The 18797-nt window shown below is 38.0% G+C and overlaps 1 protein-coding gene across 2 annotated transcripts in view; it reads left to right on the top strand.

The window, feature by feature from the left end:
• Positions 1–18591, top strand: part of WASF3 (WASP family member 3) — a 32321-nt gene extending 13730 nt beyond the window's left edge. Inside the window, exons 3-8 of one of the 2 annotated variants that reach the window (XM_065421171.1) lie at positions 2057–2210; positions 4178–4295; positions 13280–13446; positions 14329–14592; positions 16641–17020; positions 18434–18591. In XM_065421171.1, the coding sequence (XP_065277243.1) occupies positions 2057–2210; positions 4178–4295; positions 13280–13446; positions 14329–14592; positions 16641–17020; positions 18434–18591 (1241 nt within the window). Of the gene's footprint in view, positions 1–2056; positions 2211–4177; positions 4296–10221; positions 10398–13279; positions 13447–14328; positions 14593–16640; positions 17021–18433 lie in introns of both variants that reach the window. The other variant, XM_065421163.1, reaches the window with a different exon arrangement.
• Positions 18592–18797: the final 206 nt, after the last annotated feature.

The following is an 18797-nucleotide window of genomic DNA, read 5'->3' as shown; positions in this document are numbered from 1 at the left end:
TGGCAGGACAAATTGCCAACTCCTCATTCAGGCCACAAAGCACATGAGAGTTTGAAGCAGCTGCTGAACATGCTCCCTTTACTGGAAGAGTATGGCAACGTACTATGGAAGTCTTATCAATATCTCCCTGTAAATTACGGTTCCCTAAAATTAGCAAATAATTTTGCAAACTTTTAGATGGCTCAGGAGATTGGAAAAATATGAAACTTTTCACATCTAGATTGCTAGTGACTCAAAGTTCTTATATGGGATGGCTGTTTTGCCTGCTGTATGTAAAGAGTTGCTTATCTCAGTCCAGTTGCTAGTTAACAGACACCTGCTTTGCAAAATCCCAGAATTGGCCTTAACACTTTTTGGCCATCTCAGGAGAGAGGTCAAGAACTAAGTCTGAGAAACTGAGCTATCTTCAGGTGCCTCCTGCATCTTAGGTTTGAGGCACCAATCATTGCTATGGTAAAATGTGAGGAAACTAGCACTACTCATGTCCATATTGAACCTGTTCTTTGATAAATTGGAGGACCTCAATCTTCAGGTCTTTCTATCTGGTACATTTCAGGAGCACTAAATTCACTTAACTAGTTTTAAATTTTTTTTAAAAACATCAGCCCATTTATTCCATTATGGATAGTTTCTGGTCAGCCTGTGAAGCTGTAAAGAGACACTCAGAGCAGCTTTTGTTTTGATGTTCATGATTGACTAGATCTGAGGGTCACAGGAGACTCCACTCAGAAGTACTTTCTGTAGTTACCCCGACGCTGCTAATGATCTTTCAAATTAATGAGCCACACACAAACTATTTTAATTCCTAAAATTCACTTCAGTAAAATCAGTTATTAATCAGACACAGTTTTGAAAGCACCATAATACTCCCAATTGGTTTAATATCAGTAGAAAAATGTTTTTTAGGAAGATTTCATCCTAATGTCGTTGTTGGAAACACCATAGTGAATGGGATAGCTAATTGCTGAGGATAATATTTTGATTGAAAAAGCTGCCTGTAATTCTGATCATATCATTTCACATTCAAATAGGTTTAAAAAAGAATTGAGTGTCAAAAACAAATGTTTGCGTACCCACATGTGCTGGCCAGGTGAAGAGGGACTTGAAGTTTCAAGGTTTTATTCCTAAATCCTCCATCTCCTTAGAAGTTACCAAAAAAGCTAGGTAGTCATGGAGTGAGAGGCTAAATATTGCTCAAAAATGAGGTGGGAGACGGAGCAAAGATTTGGATTAGGTGGTCAATTCTTATCATGGCAAAGGGTTTAGGACTTTCTGGGAGGGAGGGAGAAGAGCGGGGAAGCGCCGTGTCTCCGCTCCTCCCCCTCCCTCCCAGAAAGTCCTAAGCACCGCCAAACAGCTGTTTGGCGGTGCTTAGGACTTTCGGGGGGGGGGGAGAGAGTGGGGATGTGGCATGCTCCGGAGAGGAGGTGGAGTGGGGGTGGGAAGAGGTGGGTCTGGAGTGGAGCGGGGACAGAAAGAGGCGGGCCTGCGCATCCCCCCGGCAAAATCGGCGCCTGTTCTTCCCGGGGAAGCTGTTGTTGCTGCTGCTGCGAAGGTGCTTCCTAGCGTCCTTGCCTGCAGCGGGCTGTGCCTGTGTGAGGTAAGCCGGGGCACTTCCCAACCACAGCACAGTACAGTACTGTACAGTATATAATGCCTTTTGTCTGCCCCAAAAAAATTTCCTTGGAACCTCACCCTCCGCATTTACATTAAATTTTATGGGAAAATTGGATTCGTTTAACATCGTTTCACTTAAAGTTGCATTTTTCAGGACCATAACTACAACGTTAAGTGAGCAGTTACTGTACATTGATCTTTGGTCCGATTCAATATGGTAATTCCTATGTTCTCACGTGATACATTGACATGATTTACTATACAAATTAAATATATAAATATTACTTCAGTTTTGCTACTACATATGAGTACTGAAAAGTTCGTTGAAATATTTTCAAATAAAGAACTCTTTAATGTTGCAAAAATTAGATCTGATTTTTGGTCTGTAGTAATATTAGAAAATATCCACAATTAAATATCTTCTTTTCCTCTCTAATAGTATCATTACAGGATATCAACATGAAAAAAGCATTCAAAAGTTCGACCATACAGGACCAGCAAGTTGTTTCAAAGAACAGCATTCCTAATCCAGTGGCTGACATCTACAATCAGAGTGACAAACCACCTCCATTGAATATTCTTACACCGTATAGGTATGGATACAGTCAGTGCCTAAATTCTTGTACGGTGCTATTCATCTCATTTAATGCTAGATACATTCTGAGCAGTATAGAGGAGAATGGGTAGGTAACTATACAGTACAGATGCATTTCTGAACACAGGGTTTCAGGTGTATCCTCAGGTTTTACGAGGTAATAGTTTGAGTCACCCTTTGCACATTGCAAGATGATACAATATTAACAAACGGAATAAATATAAATAATGCAAGGCCTCGTCAGACTGAACGGTAACAATTTATTAATTTCTAGGTGTTAATATTTTTAGTATTTGAAAAGTAAACCATATTATTAGTTTCATAAATTGGCTTTCTATGAATGTGAAAAATGGCTCATTGGATATAATGTAATATAATTTGGTTTTGCAGTGCTTTGTACATGGAAGCAGCGATAGAAATTATTATATTAAAGATACACAGTCTGAGCACAGAACTGTGAGCCAGACGCACCCAATTTCTAAACCTCATTCTTAGACTAATTTCCTCTATAGCTTTAGATAAGTCACTTAATCTCTATTTTAATTTATCCATGTGCAAAGGAGTGTTGTAAGTTATTGCCATACCAGATGACTTTCAACCAATGAATGTGGTGGCATAAATACCTAGATAGAGAGCAGCAGCCCTGCCTTGGTGCAGTGGAAAAGGGACACTTTATGCATACCTGTCGAGTGCAGATAGTTTCTTCTCTCAAAAAATTAATATCTGAAAGTGAACCTAAGAAGTGGAGATGGGTAATTTTTCCATGGACATACAATATGGTGAGTTTTGTGGATTGTACTGAATGGACAACTGGATTTTCATACTGTAAAATAATTGTAAGCTACCATACGGTTATGATGAATAATTGTACTCCATTCCTGCACTCTGGTTGAAATCATCCCATTTCAGAATAATGTAAATCTGAACCTGATTGGTACCACGAAATTGAGGTTGTCATTGAGTATATAAATACTGTAAAGAAAAGGAAGAATATAGTAATTGCCATTTTATTCTGTTTATCTTGAGTTTTGGGTGCTGTTGCTGTTTGTTTGCATTACCTGACTTTTTCCTGGCAAATAGACAGGTACTGTAAGCAGTAGTAAACAGGACTTCATTCTCTGGTTTCCATTAGATTTATAATAGTCTGTTTAAAGAATCTCATTTTTAAGTCTTTTTCTGGGTATTCTGGGTAATACGTTATCATTTCTTTCCTTAAAATGTCTTGGGTATTAGATTGCTTAAATATGAGTGATTGTTAAATATAACTAGTGCTTATAACAGGATGCCTTGTGATTTCTGATTGTACAATATTTCTGCAAAAAGTACACGCTTGTGCTTCAGTAACTTCTCTGAAAAAGCTCTATATAAATAACATATATCAGAGTGATTGCAGCATATTTTTAGTATCATTACCTTGAAGGTATAATTGTAGATAATTTTAATTGCTGAATATTTAAAAATTAAATTAAAATTTTATTAATCCAGTGCTCATAAATAGCTGAATGATGAAGTATTTTGCGTATCTGTTTGTGCTGCATAATTATACGTTGGTGACAGTGTACTGTATAGAAGTGTAACTGAGAGATTTTGCTTTACTGTACTCATAGACCTTAAGGCCAGAAAGGCAGGCCACAGAACTTCATCCATCCACTCCTGTAATAGATCCATAACATCTGTCTGAGTTACTCAAGTCCTCAAATAATGATTCAAAGACTTCTTTTAATTCTGTTAGATATATTTTCGTTTCAGAGTGGTAGTGTAGTTCATTTACACAGATGACATTGCTCTGGAGATCTTTTATAGATGTTGAACTAAAATTACGTGCACTGTACTTTATTTAGCTTACTACAGTTAAACGATAGACGGGGACTAAGCTTAAACCAACAAACCTCAAAACTGAGCCTCTTGAGTTTTAAATAACGTATTGTTGACATTTGCTAAGCTTTTCTTCCATTGTGTTTACAGAGATGATAAGAAAGATGGTTTGAAGTTCTACACTGATCCCTCCTATTTTTTTGATCTTTGGAAAGAAAAAATGTTACAAGATACAGAAGACAAACGAAAAGAGAAGAGGAGACAAAAGGTAAATAGCGGTATAATAAATGTGTAGAATATATATACAGAATTTATGCATGTGCACTTGTCCAGGCTAGGTTGTGCTTAGCTTATGTATATATCTAAAGTCTTTTGCTACTTAGATATGACTGAAATAGTAGGTTTCGCATTAGAATTTTGATTACAGTTTATTCTTTTTAATTTAAGAGGCTTGGAAATGGAATGAAACAGAGCTATAGTTTTCTTTAAATCCTTACTATTATCTGCTTTTTAGTATACAGGAAATCAACCATCTTTGCTTCATTGGGAACAGTATATGCCTTGATAGGAATGAAGTTTAAATTGTAATGTTTTATAATGTTTCTTTATCTTTATATTCATTATTAGGGGTTCTTTATCCAGCTACCCCACACCCACAGGAAAACACAAATTTCAGATAATTACCCTATTTCTTTATATTCTTTAATTGTGACTTCACTTTTCTGCTTTTATTGGAAGACTTGGTGAGTAAGGTAGCACAGATATTTCATGGATCAGCAACTAGAGTGGATGTGTATTAGGAATGATACTCCTGCTCCCCCTCAAAGCCAAAAAAAATTAAAGTTCTTCATAGAGAAGAATCTTCCAAATTTTTACTAATGTGTTCAGGTATTTGACTAGCACAGGTCAGAGGCATGTGCATCATCTATCATGAAGATGTACACATATATATTTTTTTAAGTGTTTGTTTTTAGCTTGCATGGGATGAAGAGTTTAGTGGATGCTTATTCATGTTGCCGCTTTGCTCCTGATTGGTTTGAGGAAGCTCTGGAAGGGCCATAAGATTCTTCATGCAGTCCCAAGAAAGGAGAGTGAGAAGAAAAGGTAGATTAAGCAACAGTTGCCTGTCTTATCCAACATGATGCCCTCCTGGATACCAGGGAAGGGGCCTAATTGGTCTAAAGGATTCCAGAAGAAAAGAGCTCCAAGTAAGGACTATCAGACTGCTGATTTGGAGAGTCACATGTTAAAACTTAGAATGCACATATGTCACCTGCCTCTAAATCAAAGTGAAGAGTCACCATAGTGAAACTTCACTCCTCCAAATTCAGAAAGTCCTTCTGACCCCACTGGATTCTCAGCATCATAAATCACATAGAACATTCACCAGGTCTGTGAACATAACGTAAAGTGGAACTGCTGTTCCCATTGCTGCTCATAGAGCCTGAGTTAGACTGACCTCACACTTGGTAAGGCAACTCCCATCTTTTCATGTATTTATACCTGCTCCTGTATTTTCCACTCCATGCATCTGATGAAGTGGGTTCTTGCCCACAAAAGCTTATACCCAAATAAATTTGTTAGTCTCTAAGGTGCCACAAGGACTCCTCGTTGCTTTTGCTGATACAGACTAACACGGCTACCACTCTGAAACAAGAATTTGTAGAAGGCCCAATTCATCTGAGATAGAAAAGGACATTAAATAGATGTACAAATATCATTATTGAAGATATTTTGATGAGTGTGTTGGGGGGAGGGGGGGATTTACTGATAGAAAATGCTTGCAAATTAGAGAATTAGAGCTTATTGAAAAATGGAAAATACTTTTGTGACAAACTTAGAAATAATTTTCATTCTTCAGGTTAGAAAAGGAATAATTTAATTTCTTTCATATTTTTCATTAACATTTTTATAGAAAATTATTTACTGCATCTTTTGATTTTGATTTTTTTCTTTTCCAATCCTTTTGTCCCTTCTTTTTTTTTTTTTTTTTTTTTTTTTTTTTACATTATACTTTTGAAAAATGGGAAGGACAGGAAAATCTATCAACTGGAAAAATCAAGTAAATTTTTCATTTTCCAGTTTTTTCAAAAAATAATTTAGAAAAAACAATTTGTTCACAAATGCGTCTAATTTTTATAAAGGCCATCATTCTATGAAAAATAATTTTCATTTGGAAAATTTTAACCCATTCTACAGAGAGTCTTCTATAAATGTGATAATTCTCATAAACACATTTCTGGGGCACATTTTTAGATAATTTAATTCATTCATTATGTTTTATTTTGTGCCTGCGGGTGCAGATTTTAACTGTTTTCTTAGGAGAGCCACAATACCGAAGTTATGATGTAATGTATTCCTGGTAAGGGTAATATAGTAAACTTCCAAAAATACAATCTATATACCTTCACAATTTTACCTTATGAGGCACTTGAATTGAGTAAACGAAATTGAAAAAGGAAAAATATAAAGCTGCTATGAGGAATAAGGCATTACCTCAGATGATTGACAGAAACATATCGAACAGCTCTCCTGATGCCAGTGTGAAGACATGCATTTTAAATCATCCTAGACCAGGGGATCTCAAACTGGGGGTCGTGACCCTTCAGGGGGTCACAAGGTTATTACGTGGGGGGGGGGTCACGAGCTGTCAGCCTCCACCCCTAAACCCCACTTTGTTAAATACAAAAAAAAAAAAGTGTTTTTAATGTATAAGTGGCACTCATAGGTTTGCTGTGTGAAAGGGGTCACCAATACAAAAGTTTGAGAGAAACTGTCCTAGACCCTTAGAATGTTGTTGGAAAGAAGATAACAAGATTTTGTTTTGTTAGCTGAAGAATTGTATTTTGTGTCTTGAATTCCACTAGAGAATATTTCTTAAATTAGTTACTTATATCCCTTTTTATATATGATTTCCTTTCAGGTCTTAGTGCTTTACACGCCATATGTATTTAAGACAAATTATCCATCCCTATTGAATACCCATGCACTTTAAGAATGATGCTGTCTTCTTAAACTAACTTGTTGATCAAAAATAGACCCTATGTAGACTAAGAAAAAAAAATTGTAATTCAGATTGAATATTTTTTGTTTATCTTAAATACTGTACGTTGAATAAAAACAAAGTTTGGGAATATTGAGATCTCTGTTACAAATCTTATTAACATAGCACTTGCAGTTTTAAAGACAGCGTAGGCATACTTAACTACTTCACAGAATGGCAACTTTTTAGATAACAGGAGTACTTGTGGCACCTTAGAGACTAACAAATTTATTAGAGCATAAGCTTTAAGCTTTAAGCTTATGCTCTAATAAATTTGTTAGTCTCTAAGGTGCCACAAGTACTCCTGTTATTTTTGCGGATACAGACTAACACGGCTGCTACTCTGATTCTTTTTAGATGTATTTGAGTGTATTTAGTCAAGTGGCAATGACAACAATTTACATTTTTTTAGCTGAAATGCCACATAGAATTCAGTACGAGAGAATTCCACAAATGACTTGTATCTTATCAGAGTAAAATCTCTACAAGTCTTCTAAATGAGAACTATGTGTAGTACTGTGTAGTCTGCTAAAAACCAGACATTCAAATAGAATGCTAATTTAGGGTCTAATCCTGTGAGGTTCTTTGCCTCAACTTCCATTGCAATCAGTGAGAGATAAAAAGTGATCATCACGCACAGATTCAGGTTTTCAGAGTATCTGTGGGGCAGTTGCCTTAAGTGGTTGAGGTATTGGCCATAGGAAGTTCTTGATACCTATTATTCATTGTTGACCCTATTTTTACAGGATTAGGAAACTCATGGAGGCATGCATGAACATTTAATATGATGGTTCTTTCAAATGACAGTGTTCTCTCCGAACAAAAGTGTCATTTTTTTAAAATCCTCCATGCGTTTAAAAACTACTATAAGGTCTCCTATTGTGCACTGTTATGCTTTGCACACAAAGTAGGGTAATGAACTAGAGTTTAGTGTACTTGAATTTGTCAAAATTTTTGCTTTACCATTTTTAAACCTACAATCAAAAATGTGAATCAAATGAATTTTGATGAGCATTAATTAGTGGTCATTCACAGGTTTTTGAGGAAAAAATTATGCGATCTTTTCCCCCCCACTTTCTGTTTTTTCCTCTGTATTCCCCCTGAAGAATGATGTACCTCATTTTAACTAATAATTTTAAGACTATAAGGTGTTTAAGTGATTTTTCTACAGTTGTATTTAAGAAGTCAGTCAGTGATCTCTGATGTGATATTATGCTGTCAATTGGTAAACTCAAGTTAATATATTAACTATTGGTGAACTTTTTAAATTTCTTCAAAGTACTGCAGATACATGCTGAAGCTATTTCCTTATATAACCCCTATCACTTCATTGCAGCTGCTTTTTGTGCATAATTTTTGCTAACCTTTTTAATGCAAGTGTTATGCTGAAGTTAATTATTTCCGGTCTCTAACAATACGTTTGCCATGTTTGTTGAAGCACTTATTTTCTGAAAGTCAGACTATACACTCCTTCCCTATCTTTAATCTATAGCACCTACTTGTTTACATGGCTTCTTCTACATTTTTAGAGCCCTGCAAATCCACGGAAATCTGCTTTTTATCCACGGCCCATTTTTGCGGATCGGATGTGTATACAAATGTATCTACGCAGGGCTCTATACATTTTATTTAAAGAGAGAGAGAGAGACACCACTCTCTTTGAAAGTAGTAATATCCTCTAGAATTCTGCATTCATCACCCCGCATACCCATCATCAGAGCTGCAGTGGAATTATTTGCTGGATATTTGCGTGCTAATAAAAAGAAATGTCACTATTGATGTAGGATAAAAATAAAACTGCCCTATATGCAGATATAGTTCTGTTTTGTAACAAGCCTTCCCAATCCTTTTGACTGAAATTAAATGTTTTGGAGAAGTCTCTAGATTTAAAGTGAACCAGTAAATCAAGAAAGTTAGAGGTAAATGTTATCCAAGTCTAGAGTCCAGTGCTCATTCAATAAAGGTACAAATCTTAAATAATCTGGAACAACTAGACAACCTAAACTTGACCCTCTAATAAATCTGTTTGGTTTTTTTAATTTCTAAGTTTTTTTAAAAATGTATTCATCATGTTGGTTGGGCAGGATAGCTACCATTGGGGTTGTGGATGTTTGTGAAAGCACTAAAATAGCACTGGAAAGAGAGGAAGAAAGAAAGAATTCACTGAAAGTACTTGGAGTTTTACACCAAAATCTCAAGTACACCGCTACCTCAATATAACGCAACCCGATATAACACGAATTCGGATATAACGCGGTAAAGCAGTGCTCCGGGGGGGGCAGAGCTGCGCACTCCGGTGGATCAAAGCAAGTTCAATATAACGCGGTTTCACCTATAACGCGGTAAGATTTTTTGGCTGCCGAGGACAGCGTTATATCGAAGTAGAGGTTTATATGAAACAGACTCATAGCTTTGTGATAAAATAAATTACTGAACTGAATACTGACGTGTTGCAAATATGATTAATATGACTCATTTCCTATAAGATCATGTGAAATGAGAGTGAGGAGAGAGCGGGAGGAATTTTGTTCTTTTTCTTATTTGTTATTCAGACATGAAAGGACAAACAAGTTACAAAAGGAAATCTCAAATCGTGGCATGTAATAGCAGCTGGAAAGAATTACCACTTTTCCATATTTCTTTCAAAACTCTAGGTGCTTTATAGGCATGCAAAACCATTGGTGTTTATATGCAATTCATTCTGATTATGTTTTACACACACATTTATATTATTTGTAGATCTAAGAAGTGTTATCGGATGCATTTCAGAATTGTCTGAATACATCATTACCATGTATTGTGAGGAAAGATTTTAAAAAATGTATCTTTTTAACAATGACAATTATTCTGTGTTTACTGGGGGTGGGGAAATAGGTGAAGATCATTACTTAAATTAAAATTTTCTACAAAAGTATGTCAAAGAAACAGTAATAGTACAGTAATAAATAACATTACCTTCTGTCAGGTCCAGAGTATAAGGAGATATTTAACTCTTTCATTGTCATTGTTACTGCAGAGGAATTTTATGTAGACTTGGCTTTATCTGTAATTCTAGTCTTATTTCTGTGCACGCTAACTGCATTTTAACCTGCTCTTTTCCTTTCCTTTTCTCTCTCTTTTGCATGCTTGCTTTCTCTCCTTTGAACATAAGGAGCAAAAGCGTATAGATGGCACAACCCGTGAGGTGAAAAAGGTTAGAAAAGCCAGGAACAGGCGCCAGGAGTGGAATATGATGGCATATGACAAAGAGCTTAGACCTGACAACAGGTTGTCTCAAAATGTGTACCATGGAGCATCTTCAGAGGGATCACTGTCCCCAGATACTAGGTCTGTTTACAACAAGCCCTTTGCTATATCACAGTTACATGTTCAGAGATTCTGAATAGCCTTAGATTGAGAATGTAGCAGTTAGTATACAAAAGACACCATAAACATTTTAAACTTGTTCTCAAAAATGCTTGTAAAGTACTGTGAAATTTAAGAAATATGTACTAATTACTTGAAATTTCTGTACATCCACTCCATATGTTTTTGTTGACTGAACGTCAGTCATTGTATTTAACTCGTGTGATGGTGTTTGCTTCATATTTTATTTTTGCATTTTGAACAGGTATAATTGAAGAAAGATTTAGATCTGTATATAATTGTTAGTTCCAGTGTCTCTTCCTTCATTTTGACCTTGATACATTTTATTGCTACTGACAGTAATGTTGTTTTTCTGTGCAAGATGACTGTTAATCATTTCAGGATCTAGTCATCTGTGAGCTCTTCAAGTGTTTTTCTATTTAAGTGAGAAATATTTTAAATACCTGGTGATGTATATAATTTTGCCTTTAGTGGGATGCTATAATTGGGGAACAGTTCTTTATTGTCATTCTGCTTTTTTACAAAAGCAAGCTACAAAACCAGCTGCATCGTTATAGCTTAAAACAAGTCACTTTGAACAAAAATCTTCTCTCAGGTGCACGCAACAGAGCTCATCTTCAGTATTCTGCTCCCACCATGTGTATGAAACTCCCTTTGAGCTCAGTAGGAGATCTGTATGCAAAGGGAGAGCCAGACATCTGAGGCTGTTCATCAAGTGGGTCTAGGTAGAGAATTTCCCCCTAAACGTTTGTTCTATGTGTCGTATTTAATTGATAGGCAGAAGAAACATAGGAAATAATTGGAATCTAGTGGAAAGCCAAACTATTTCACAATTCCAGTAAGTGTTTAGGTTGTTTACTTGCTGTGGCCATTGGGCAACAGCCACTGAGCAGGAGTGGGATTGATGTTTTCAGTTCACTGGATAGTTGTGATTAATGAAGGGGAATCTGCTCAGAACTTTGTTTCTTCAACGTTGAATTTTTGTGTGTGTTGTAGTCTTCTGCCAGATGACGACTCTTTGGAAACCAGCCAGAGTTTTATTTTGTTTCTTCTCTTTCCATCAATGTTAAGTTTCAAGAGTTTGTGTTCAGACTTTTTCCCTTGTCTATTTTTTTTACCAGTTTATTTTAGTTTACCATAATTTCTACTGCCAAAAATGTGTCCTGCTAATCACTCTAATTTTTCTTTTTATGCAAAGTTCTTTTAAGTTAGTATTTTCAAAATGTTGATCTGAATCTTGCTTGAATTTAGTGCCAGATAAAAGAATTTTGGTGCCTTGTGCACTATGGCAATGGGGGGGCTCCCACCTTCCTGGGTGGGAGGCCCCGGGACAGGGAGGGTATTCTAGAGTGAGCTTGTCCTGCATTCACCCTGCTGCAGCTCCTGTGCCATGGGGCTGATCTGCCTCCCAGCTTTGGCCCGTTGGCTCTTGCCACAGCATGCAGACAGGGCCCTCACCCCACCCCACCTTCTTCCCAGCACTGGTGTTTTTGTGTGTGTGTGTGTGTGTGTGTGTGTGTGTGTGTGTGTATGTAGCTTTTCACACCCCATAGTGTTTTTGGAGGGAGGAGGGGGGCCTGAGATGGGGACCCTGTGCAAGTTTACCAAGAGCACATTGGTTAATCCAGGCCTGATTGAACTGATGGGATGAGCTCAGTGCCCATTACTCAACTGCAAGATATAGATTTATTGCATCTCTATGTTTTTTTCCTTCAACACACCTATCACGTGGCTTCCAGGGACCTTGAGATTAAAGAGTCACATTTAATTTACCCTTTTTTCCCTTTATTTCCCTGTTATGTCAAAACATGTGTTCATCACACTTTGTGTTCAGATTTTTATAATGTGAAGAAAGCAAGCTCTGGGAAATAGTTGCAATATGTAGCTTTCCCCAAGGAGGAACTGTAAAGACCCTCCACTAGGATCTGGGGTATTTTGGTGTGGGTGGAGGAAGGAGGATTATTTGTGGTATCAAGTTGGTTATGACATTGTACTATCCCTTTCTTATTACAGATTTTGAAATGCTTATAGCAATGTGAATTATGAATTTTGCATGAATGAAATACCTGCCTCTATTGCGAAGTCTAGAGAGACAAGGTGGGTGAGGTAATATCTTTTATTGGACCAACTTCTGTTGGTGAGAGAGACAAGCTTTCAAGCTACACAGAGTTCTTCTTCAGGCCTGGGAAAGGTACCAAGTGTGTCACAGGTAAATACAAGTTAGTTTAGCATAAGTAGTTAGCGCACATTCTGTCTGTTTGATCTTGTATTTAGCTGTGACACTCTTAGTACCTTCCCCAGACCTGAAGAAGAGCTCTGTGTAGCTTGAAAGCTTGTCTCTCTCACCAACAGAAATTGATCCAATAAAAGATTTTATCTCACCCACCTTGTCTCTAATATCCTGGAACTGAACATGGCTTCAACAATGCTGCATTGCAGAAATCTCCACTTCAACTGTGGGTTAGTTTTGGGACTGTGGTAGGGTGAGGAAGAGCTTTAGTAATTTGTATAATGCACCCTTTTATCCTTGATCTACCTTGCGAACATTGTGGGAATGAAGCTATAAAAGTAAATGTAGAAGACAGTCCAGTTCTCACAAAAGTTGTCTTATGGTGATGAGTGCAAATAGAAATGCCTATAAATAGAGTGCCTATATATAAACTAACTCATACAAAGATGTGGTTGTATTCATAGTATCTTGTTATATTTTAATACAGAGCTTAGGTGATTTAAAAGCCTTTGTTTTTATGCTGTCCCAGTCAAATCCATAAAGTTTGAAATCCAAGTTTCCAGACTGTGTCTACTTATTACAATGCATTTATGTTACACCTGTTGTGCTTCAGAGAGAGAGACACAAGCTGAATCCAAATAGAAACCAGCAAATAAATGTGAGAAAAGTAAGAACAAGAAAAGAAGAGTGGGAAAGAAGGAAAATGGGCATTGAGTTCATGAGTGACGCAAAGAAACTGGAGCAGGCAGGAAGTATGAAAAAGGACAAAATGCCCAAAGGGTGTGTCATTTTGTTTTACTAAACCCCTGGCTTTTTGTTGCTTGCCTTGTTTCCAGTCTTAGAGATGACGTGCATCATTTTACTGACTATCTGTTTTAACCAAGTGACAGGCCGCACGACTGTTACTAATGCAGTACAGCTCTGTGCAGTTATGGGATGAAGAGATCCTTTTGCTCCCTCTCTTGGGCTTATTTGACAAAGCATCATAGACTTTGCATCTTTATGAACTCTCTGCTCAACTAATAATATTTGCATTTTTCAATATCTCTCAGCCTTTCCAACCAAACTACTTATGCAAAGAAAGCAAGAAAGCCTTTAAAGATTAAGCTTTTGAAATTAGTTCTCTCTGCTTTGGTAAAATATGTTTTTCTGTATAACTGACTGCTTCCATTCTTGCTTTCTCTTTCTGCTTTCATTGTTAATACTTAGCTGGTTGCCCACAGTTATTAATTGTGTGTTGTCAAAAAAAAAAATCAGTGTTTCCTTGCAACTAGGAGAGGACTGAAAAAAAAGCTGTTATTGGTTTTGCTTTTTTAATTTAATTTGATTTATTCTACAGTATTCTGTCACAGAGTTAATATGCCAAAATATTGAAAAGATGCAAGCCCTGCAGATTAAGATTTAGTCTCTGTGTACTCTAGTTTGTCAGATTAATTCATTTTGAAGTTACATGAATCTGAACAGGGGCTGGCTGTTGCCTTAATAATTATATTGCTGCTGTTGTAGTTTCCATGGTCTGACAAATGCTTGATAATGAAAATAGGGAAACCCATCACAAGTCATTCCCAATGCAGTCATTAGCCTTACTGCTTAGCAGTGGAGACAGTGTTCTGCTGCACTCGTGTGTTCTGTTCCACCCTATCCCATTTACTTTAATTTTAGGTCCCATGCATCCGATGTTACCGATTATTCTTATCCTGCTACTCCGAATCATTCCCTCCACCAGCAGCCAGTAATGTCTTCATATGGAACAGGAGATGGACCACAGTATATGGGTGTAAACCAGGGACTTGAACATGAATATAGACCATCTGCTACCACAGTGCGGCATGCTACCTTAAACAGACCTCAACAACCACCTCCACCTCCACCCCAGGCCTCAGATGGCCCACACAGCTCTGTACCTTTGGTACCAGCAGACTATGGGTAAAACTTCTGATTTACTGGTGTGGGCTCTTGGAAAGACCAATAGGATGTGGATTTTTCATCATCATAATACAATACTTAGGACTTGTTTTACATGTTCAGAACTCTGTACAAACTTAACTAATCCTGTTAACACTTCAGTTAGGTAGGTAGGAAATTTGCTAATTTGCAAAGTATATTTAACAGTGTGAACTAAATGGAGGTGGGGAAATGTCAAAAACGGAAATACAGAACAATGTATTTAATAACATTGATGTGACGGGTTGGACTCCCCTTCTGGGATGCCACCTGACATACTGGGATTTCACTGAGCCTGCCTGCTTCACTAGCCTGGGCTCCCTGTCCCCGTTATGCTGAATTAGGCTCTCCGGCCTCTGGCAGCACACACACACAGGAAGGGATGCACCGGCTATAGAATCACATAGTCTGCAAACAGCTGTCTATGAGAAGACTCAGCTAGGAAATTGCCCAGCACTCAAGTTCAGCTCCCCTCTGGAAAGTAATAATAATAAAAGCCAAAATAATATTGTCTTGTGTAGAGAAATCTATACAACGTAAACTCATAAATTCGCCCCCTCCCTCAATGTGAAGGAAGATATGCACAACTTCTTGCCCCCCCCCCCAGTTATAAATTGCACAAACTAGGTTTAATAATAAACAAAAACAAGTTTATTAACTATAAAAGGCAGATTTTAAGTGATTATAAGAGATAGTCAACAGAACAAAGCAGATTACCAAGCAAATAAAACAAAACACATATACTAAGTTTAAAATCTTAGAGACTGGCTTCAAGAAATAATTTCTCACCCTAAATGCTGTTTTAGGCAAGTTGCAGAGTTTCTGTAGCTTAGAATTCCAGTTATTTCTCTTTACAGACTAGACTCCTGTCTTAGGCTGGACTCAGCCCTTGCCTTTCCCACCGCTCAGTTCCTTTGTCTCTTCAGGTACTTTCAGCATTCTTCCTTCTTGGGGAGGAAGGCAATGGAGAAGAGTCCTGTTTGCCTTAATCCCCAGCCTTAAATAAGGTTTACATAAGGTGGGAATCTTTTGTTTCCCAGTCTTGACCTCCCCCTCCTTTTAGTGGAAAATTACTAGAAGTCCAAGATGGTGTTTAGTACCAGGTGACAGGACCACCTGACCTAGTAGTGTCACAGCTATGTCCCAGGATGCCTCTCAGGAAGGAGAAAGATTAGTATCTTCACAGTCTTATTGTTTCTTCCTAATGGCCCATCAAGCCTGATGGCCTGTTGTCTGGTGGGTGTCTTCCAAATACACACAGTTGTAATTGTTACATAGTCAATATTCCTAACTTTAGATACAGAAATGATACATGCATACAAATTGGATACTCACATTCAGTAAATTATAACCTTTCTGAAGATACCTTACAAGACCCATCTTGCATAAAATATATTTGTTATGCCATATCCATATCATAAGCATATTTCCATAAAGAATATGGGGTGTAACATGACAATTGATATGTCTGTAAAATGTGAAAAGCTTTCAATGCATTGCCGAACAAAGGGATAGTGGCAAGATTTTCTTGTACATGAGGAACAATAGCCGCAGGGTAGTGCGCCAAAAAATATTGAAAACTGCAAGAAAACAATAGAAGTAGATGCATATATTGAAATTTCCCACATTACATATGTGAGAGGTTAAAATGATTCTTTAGAAACAAATACATCTATCTGTCTATCTCACAGACGTATTGAGAATTAAGGTAGATTCAGACCGTGTTTGTAAAAGCACTTTGAATATGAAAAGCCCTATATACTGCTTGCCCTTAAATATTTTAACTGCCTTGGATAACAATATAACACTACCCCTCAGTATTTGCAATATTCCTATATGAAAATCTAAGGAATTGGCTGGGGAAAGCTGCAGAGTGAGTTAATGGTACCTGAGGCAAAATGAGCACATTTTAAAGGGTGACCACTGTGTAAGTGCTAAGTGTTTAAATATTTCAGTCATTTCAGAAAAGCACTCTTCTTACTGACAAATATTTCAGTTCTTTAAAGTTATTTTTGTTCTTTTTTATGTAGGATGCTCCCAACTCAGATGGTGGATTATTATAATCCTACTGGACCTCCCCCCAATCCTCTTCCCCCTATGATTCCTTCAGCACAAACTGCTTTTGTTAGTCCTCTTCAACTTCCTGTGCCACCTTCCCATTCTGGACTAGTGACTGGATCTATCTATGCTGCTGCTGCTGCTCCTTCTCCTCCTCCTCCTTCTGGGCTTGTTGTTACAGCTTCCCCTCCCCCTGGCCCACCTCCTCCCCCACCAGGTCCTCCTGCTGCAGGTTCATCTCTCACGTCCTCCCCGATGCATGCTTTTACAGTTCCTGAGGCAAAACGACATGAATCCACACAGCCGCCGATCAGTGATGCTCGAAGTGATCTTCTTGCTGCTATTCGAATGGGTAAGTGAACACAGAGTTTAAGAGCTATTCCTTTTACACAGTGAGACTACAGTGTCTCCTATGATTTGTGTTCATGGCTGCTGTTAACCACAACCCACAATTTCATCTTCATAATTTGCTGAGAGAAATACTTCACTACAATTGGCCCAGCCTAGGTATCTTGACAGTCCCTGCTCTTTGGACATGCGTTTTTGGTATGCCTTGACAGAGGGTTGGTCTCCACTACGGGGAGATCGATGCCGCTGCAATCGATTCAGCAGGGATCGATTTAGCGGGTCTAGTGAAGACCCGTTAAATCGATGGCAGAGCACTCTCCGGTTGACCCCAGTACTCCAGCTCTCCGAGAAGAGTAAGGGAAGTCAACCAGAGAGCATCTCCTGTCAACTCAGTGCAGTGAAGACCTAAGCTCTGTCGACTCCAGCTATGTTATTCATGTAGCTGGAGTAGCGTAACTTAGGTCGACTTACCCTGGTAGTGAATACAAGCCCTCAGGGTGTTAACCTCCTTGCAACGCTTGGGGTGGGGTCTGTACACCAAGTCATACGGTCCAAGGCTTACAACTGATTTAAGATGAATTCAGGTGCTTGTTTGAATGAAGTCAAATGAAAACTTTTACTCATCTTCAGTATATGAAGTATCCTTTTAAAAAGTGTGCAGGTTCCATGGGGTCCCTTGCAACAGCTGTGAAATCCAAACATTGACTCCAGTGCATTTGATTTGGCTTTTTTTAACAGTTGAAAATATTTTGTAATCAGGTGCTGCAGCCTTCATTCAGTTATGCTTGCTTTAAAAAGCATAACCCTTTAAAATGCTTCCAGACAGAATTTTGACATCACTCCTACTGAAAGTGTCCTATAGTCATTTAGAACTTTAATTTAAACCATAGCAGGCTATTTTGAGAGGGCTTGTCTATACTTACGCGCTGGTTCAGCGGCAGGCAATCGAACTTCTGGGTTCAATTTATCGCGTCTTGTCTGGACGCGATAAATCGAACCCAGAAGTGCTCGCCGTCGACTCCGGTAATCCTGCTCGGCGCAAGGAGTACGCGGAGTCGACGGGGGAGCCTGCCTCCCGCGTCTGGACCACGGTAAGTTCGAACTAAGGTACGTCGACTTCAGCTACGTTATTCACGTAGCTGAAGTTGCGTACCTTAGTTCGAATTGGGGGGGTTAGTGTAGACCAGCCAGAAAGTTACAGGCATGTGCTCTTGGAAAGACTGATGTCAGTCCACTTTGTGTGTGTGTCTGTCTTTCTTGATCAAGAAAGTTTTCATGACTTCCAATCTGTCTTTTTTCCTTCGCCTGTTGGAAATGCCTCTCAACTTTAGTTAAAGTATAAAATGCAGCAACAACTGTAAATTATATTTTAGGTGTAAAGAACTGTTTGTGAATAGACTTGTCTACCTGTCTATAGGAATTCAGCTGAAAAAGGTACAAGAGCAACGTGAACAAGAAGCAAAGCGAGAACCTGTTGGAAATGATGTGGCAACTATTCTTTCAAGGCGCATTGCTGTGGAGTACAGTGATTCTGATGATGATTCAGAATTTGATGAAAATGATTGGTCAGACTGAGACCTGATCCAAGTGCAGAAGCAGAATTCATGAAATGCTTTGCTCCAATAATTACACCATTAGCAGGACAGACGGCAGGGTGTTGAAATGTATTAAAACTAGCGATCTAAGTACTAAAAATGAATTGGTGGTATTCAGAATGCTGTAGCTTAGCAACTCTTGTAGTAATAATGTGATTATGCTGATGCAGATCCAAAAATTCAGTC

Source organism: Emys orbicularis, chromosome 1 (assembly GCF_028017835.1).
Source record: "Emys orbicularis isolate rEmyOrb1 chromosome 1, rEmyOrb1.hap1, whole genome shotgun sequence".
Classification (NCBI taxonomy): domain Eukaryota; kingdom Metazoa; phylum Chordata; order Testudines; family Emydidae; genus Emys; species Emys orbicularis.
This window is presented reverse-complemented; position numbering and strand designations above follow the sequence as displayed.